Genomic DNA, 6,079 nt, shown 5'->3' on the forward strand with positions numbered 1-6,079 from the left:
AAAACAACACAGGGTTTGGCTGGGCTCGGTGGCTCACGCCTGTAATCCCAACACTTTGGGAGACCCAGGCGGATGGATCACTTGAGGTCAGGCATTCAAGACCAGCCTGGCCAACATGGTGAAACCCCGTCTCTACTAAAAATACAAAAATTAGGCTGGGTGTGGTGGCTCATGCCTGTAATCTCAGCACTTTGGGAGGCGGAGGTGGAGGCGGGTGGATCACCTGCGGTCAGGAGTTTGTTCGAGACCAGCCTGGCCAACATGGTGAAACCCCGTCTTTACTAAAAATACAAAAAAAAAAAAAAAAAAATTAACCAGGTGTGGTGGCACATGCCTGTAATTCCAGCCACTTGGGAGGCTGAGGCAGGAGCATCACTTGAACCTGGGAGGCGGAGGTTGCAGTGAGCTGAGCTCGCAGCACTACACTCCAGCCTGGGCGACAGAGTGAGACTCGGTCTCAGAAACAAAACAAAAACAAAATGAAACAACACAAGGTTTCCTTCAGGTCAAACAACGTCTTTGTGCCAAAAACAAAAGTATAGTACTGATCTCCAAGAAAGCATAGGAAGGAGGTGGCCAAAGTGCAGGCCCACCTTAACAGAGGCGTTCAATCTGTAATGGAAAGGTGGGGTCAGCCCATTTGCAAACTCTGTCATGCATTTAATTCCTGATTTCTACACCCCAACATCCTATGACCATCTCTATGGGTCACAGCAGCTGTGAAGCAGGTACCGTGCCTCTGGGGCCCCTCAGCATCCTCATAATCACTGGTTTTAATGATTTCAGCAACTTGAAGCGTGGGATTTGGATTACATCCTTCAGAGTCTGGCGGGGCAAGAAGACAACCAGGGAAATCGTGGACCTGGAACTGTGTGGTGGGCAGCCGACCGCCGCCAAGTTCAAGGTCTGACCTTGAACACTGGAGCCCACGTGAATCCCCATAAGCAGCACCTTCCTGGGCCCCTCAGGCTGGTCACAGACCGTCCTGCAGCCCACACGTGTCTTCCCTGCCGGCCCCGCCCTGAACATTCATGCTGCCAGTCCCTGAAAGACTTCATTCATTCAACATATATGTGACCACCTACTACGTGCCAGGCGTGGGCCAGGTCCTAGGGACAAAGGAGAGGCCTCCAGACACCACCCCATGACCCATACCTCCTCCTCCCCACCTCCCTGGGCCGGCCTTCCTTTCCTTCCTTTCCTTCCTTCCCTTCCTTCCTCCCTCCCTCCCTCCCTCCTTCTTCCTGGGAGGAGGAAGCCCCACCTTCTGTGCACAATCAGCTCCTAAGCACATTCCTGCTTCCCCTGGCCTCCCCATTTTAAAAGGCAGGCAAAGGATGTCACCACTGTCACCACACTCAGAGCTTTGCTCTGGGAAGTCCTGCAAATAAAATAAAAGCTCTCTAACCCCTCCCTACCCACTCGGTCCGCAAAGGCGAGGGGAGGCAGGTCTGAGGCAGAGGAGCCAGGGCAGGTGCAGAGCTTCTGCCTCTGGTCCCAAAGCAAAGACTCCCCAGTGACTCACAGCCCGTGCTATGTTAAATATCGTTTTGTTCATTTGTAATTCACACCCCATAAGGCAGGAGGTAGACAGCCAACCATTCTGGAGGGTGCGTGTGTGCGTGTGTATGTGTGTGTAACTGGCACTCCCTTTATGGAGGGGAGTGCGGCAGAATGTATTCTTTCTTTTTTTTGAGACAAAGTTTTGCTCTTGTTACCCAAGTTGGAGTGCAATGGTGCAATCTCGGCTCACTGCAACCTCCACCTCTCGGGTTCAAGCTATTTTCCTGCCTCAGCCTCCTGAGTAGCTGGGATTATAGGCACACACCACCAGGCCTGGCTAATTTTTTTGTGTTTTTAGTAGAAACAGGATTTCACTGTGTTAGCCAGGCTGGTCTCAAACTCCTGATCTCAGGTGATCTGCCTGCCTCGGCCTTCCAAAGTGATGGGATTACAGGTGTGAGCGACTGCGCCCGGCTGAACGTATTCTCTATTTTAAAGGCACATAACCCTTTGATCAAGCTATTTCACTTAGAAAATCTGTCTTACACTGTTACTCTAGTAGGTAGTGTGTGTTCAAAGATGTTTGCTGCAGTGTTGTTTAAAAATATGAAAAGCTGGAAACAGCCCATATTCAGTAGGAGTCCAGCTAGATCGTTTTAGCACAGAATACTGCGGCTAGTGAGGGGATCTCCGTAGGTTAACGTGGAAGCATGTAATATACAAAGTGAAAAAAATGAAGTTGAAAAAAAACCTATAGAAGATGATCCTTTTGTTATGTTTTTTAAATCAGCACACAGAACTGTTCATTATGATCACCTGTGACAAGTGGGACCGGGATGTGAGGAAGTGGGATAAACTTTTAAAACCACGTCACTCCTACTTCACAGAGCCCTTGTGCCACAGGCCCTGCTCATAAAGACTCTGCCCGCCTCAGCCCTGCCGAGCTGGAGGTGGAGTCCTCAGAAGGCTGAGTAGGGAGAGGGCTGGGTGGGGGCAGTGGAGGAACCTGAGGTCCGTTCACATGCAGAGACCCCAGGGGTCCTGAGGCTCAAGCTGCTGTAAGTGGGCCAAGTCCCCACTAATCAGCCTCTCCTTTGGCCATCCTCAGACCGCACGATGCCGAGCGCCGACGACAGGCTCATGGAACAGCTGGCCCTCCTGTGCACCATGCAGTCCAGGGCCTCTGCTTGTGCCTGGAAGGTGCCTGCCGACACCCCCCAGGACACCGAGGAGGCAGGGGCAGGAAGCAGGTGGGACCTGTAGCCAGGCATGGCTCCTGTGGTCCTTTACAACGGCTCCATGGTTTTGTAGCACTGACTGGGCCTACTAAGGGCGGGGCACTCCATGTGCATTTTCTCAGTCACTCTCAAGCATCTGATCAGGCAGTCACTCTTATCATCCCCATTTTAGAGATGGGGAAACCGAGGCTCACAGAGGTTGACTCCCTGGCCATAAATGGCAGGGCTGGGACTCAAGCCCTAAAATACCTGCTCTTTCCCCAAACCCAGTGGGAACCCTCCCTTCAATGGGAAGCCATGAGGCCTCCCTGGAAGTAGGAAGGTTATCACATGACCCTGCCCCTCTGGCCACAGCTTATTGGTCCAGCCTGGGGCATGTGACCCCGGCCATGGGATTTGTCCATCTCTGTGTCTCTGTGTAGGGGTGGAAGGGCAACAGCCACCTGTCCTGCCACAGGGAGAAAGGCAAGCTGCAGTGAAGCTGGGAGAGGCAGAGGTGGAGGCAGGGCCCCAGGGTCCTGTAGGGCCCCGCTATATGCCTGCACTCCCAACACTTTGGTTGTTCCAAACTTGAGGAATCTGAGAACCAGGGAATCCCTTTTCACCTGAGCAGCAGTGGGTTTCTGTGCCTAGGAACCAAATTACCAAACAGAAATGGCTAGACCTGGCCAGGCGCGGTGGCTCACGCCTGTAATCCCAGCACTTTGGGAGGCCGAGGCGAGCAGATCACCTGAGGTCAGGAGTTCAAGACAAGCCTGGCCAACATGGCGAAACCCCGTCTCTACTAAAAATACAAAAAAATTATCCAGGCATGCTGGTGCATGCCTGTAATCCCAGCTACTTGGGAGGCTGAAATCTCTTGAACACAGGAGGTGGAGGTTGCAGTGACCAAGATCACACCACTGGCCACTGCAGTCCAGCCTGAGTGACAGAGCGAGACTCTGTCTCAAAAAAAATGGAGAGACCTGCACTGTTCACCATGGCAGCCATTAGCCATGTGTGGGTATTAAACACCTAACATGATGAATGTGACTGAGGAACTGAAGTTTTTATTCATTTGATTTTAAATGGCTTAAATGTAAACTTAGTCACTTATGGCAAGTGGCTACACTTACCACAGATAGACAGCATGTCCATCAGTAGGGAAGTTCTGTTGGCCAGCGGTGGCCTAAATCTCACAGGCTGTTCTGAAGCGTAAAAGAGCAAATGTGTTTAATGAGCCTTTTGGTAGAGAGTGGGCACTCACTGGGGGGCAGCCACGAGCATTGTGACTGGACACACCCAGTGCAGGTCACAGAGTTATCACAGACAGGTGACTCCACAACACCTGCTTTTCTCATCTCAGATGTTCCTCGAGGAAGCCGGGCTCCGAGGCCGGGCCAGGCCCGCAGCTGGCCCAGGGCATGAGGCTTAACACAGAGCCCCCCACCATCTTCATTGACCTGCGGCAGACGGTGCCACCAGACCACCTGTCCCCAGCAAGGTCCAGAGGGCAGTGACTACCCCATACCAGCCTCTACTTTGCGGAGTTGCCTGTTGACCTCACAAAGCCTCTGGTGGATCCCAGTGGGGAGGAACAGGGACTTCAAAAGGCTTGGATCAATTCTCAATTGAAAAGTGCTTTTAGCCTGGAACAGAGTCTGGCCTACAGTCCCCCTGGGTCCCTGCAGGGAGGGAAGAAGAGGGGCACGGGGCACACCTCCTCGGGCTGGGCTCTATACAATAGAGTGCATCACCCACACCTGCCCTCACCTCCTGGCAGGGCGTCCACCAGCCTCCAGTGTGGCTGTAGCCCTCTTGCATTAGGTCACCAGGAAAGCCCAAGTGCTTCAGGCCCCAACAGGAGTTGGAACACCAGGTGGAGTGGGCACATCCAGAAACCCATTTCTCTCCCCGCAGCTCCAGCCACAGCTCCTCTGACAGCGAGGAGGAGGAGGAGGAAGTGGAGATGGCAGCTCTGGGAAACGCAGAGGGGGCATCTCCTTCCTCCCTGGGGCTACGGTAACCACCAAGGGGCCTCCGGCCACCTGCAGATGTCCCACCTCTGCTTTCCGCAGCAAGCCCTCCACCTGGCACATTTACCGCCTGTGGTGAGGTCTTGCTGCACCCACCACACAGGGTTGGGGGGCGGCACAGCTTCCATCATCCCGCCCATGTCCACTGGGTCCCAGCAGTGGCAGCGGCGATGGGCCGCCTGAATTGCATTCTTACTCTGAAATGGGAGCTGAGCTTACCTGCTTTTCTCCCGTTTCAGTAAGGAGTGCTGGGAGGTGCGGCCCCCACGGGGTTGTTTGGTCTCATTGTGTCACAGGAGCTGTACCGGGAAGAGCCAGCTTCTCCAGCAGCTCAGGGCCTTTCGGAAGGGGATAGCCCAGCCCAAGCTGCCCGCCAACAAGGGGCCTGGTGGCAAGAGGGCTCAGGCCCCTGAAGACACGGCTGCATCAGGAACTGTGAGGAAGCAACACATGAAGCTCTGCGCCAAGGGGCAGAGCGCCCAGGCCCGACTCCCAAGAGGCAGGCCCAGGGCCCTGGGGGATGCTCCTGAGCCAGGGGCAGCCAGGGAGGCCCTGATGCCTCCCTTGGACCAACTGTAGCTGCCTCAGGTAGTGGGATCCCAGGAGTGGGCAGGGGTGGGCTGACTTGCCATGGACCATGGGCCCTGGCATCCCCTTGTTGTCCTTGCATTTCCACTAGCAGGGGCATTCCACAGGCAGGGACCTTCAGGCTGCGGACTGTTGCCCACCCTGTTAGAGCTCGGTCACAGATGCGTGAACTTAGAGCAAGGATGCAGATGCAAATCTGTATGTAACGTGTGACAACGGCTTTGGGAGAAAGGGGCCTGGTCCTCTGAGGAAGAGGGGCAGGGACAGCAGGAGGACGGGGTGCTGCTCTCTGCGGGACTCTGGGACTCTTCGTCTGTCTCCAGGTCTGCATTTTTTTTTTTTTTTTTTTTTTGGGACAGAGTCTTGCTCTGTCGCCCAGGCTGGAGTGCAGTGGCGCGATCTCGGCTCACTGCAAGCTCCGCCTCCCGGGTTCACGCCATTCTCCTGCCTCAGCCTCCCGAGTAGCTGGGACTACAGGCGCCCACAACCGCGCCCGGCTAATTTTTTTTTGTATTTTTAGTAGAGACGGGGTTTCACCGTGGTCTCGATCTCCTGACCTTGTGATCCGCCTGCCTCGGCCTCCCAAAGTGCTGGGATTACAGGCGTGAGCCACCGCGCCCGGCCAGGTCTGCATTTTTTTAAGCAGGCATCTAGTATTTCCATCAATAAGGTCTTTTTAAAAACCAAGCAAGGCCGGGCGCGGTGGCTCAAGCCTGTAATCCCAGCACTTTGGGA

The 6,079-nt window shown here is 54.5% G+C and overlaps 1 protein-coding gene across 1 annotated transcript; it reads left to right on the forward strand.

Moving 5' to 3' along the window:
* Window positions 1-786: 786 nt before the first annotated feature.
* Window positions 787-5,350, forward strand: LOC112617508 (uncharacterized protein C16orf71 homolog; the record flags this gene model as incomplete). The annotated part of the gene is made up of 5 exons (XM_025374265.1): window positions 787-904; window positions 2,612-2,753; window positions 4,087-4,224; window positions 4,641-4,742; window positions 5,053-5,350. Coding segments are annotated over 5 exons (783 nt in total), but the record flags the coding sequence as incomplete, so codon positions are not given.
* Between the last annotated feature and the right edge of the window lie 729 nt (window positions 5,351-6,079).

Source organism: Theropithecus gelada, unplaced genomic scaffold (genome assembly GCF_003255815.1).
Source record: "Theropithecus gelada isolate Dixy unplaced genomic scaffold, Tgel_1.0 HiC_scaffold_2144, whole genome shotgun sequence".
NCBI classification, from domain to species: Eukaryota; Metazoa; Chordata; class Mammalia; order Primates; family Cercopithecidae; genus Theropithecus; species Theropithecus gelada.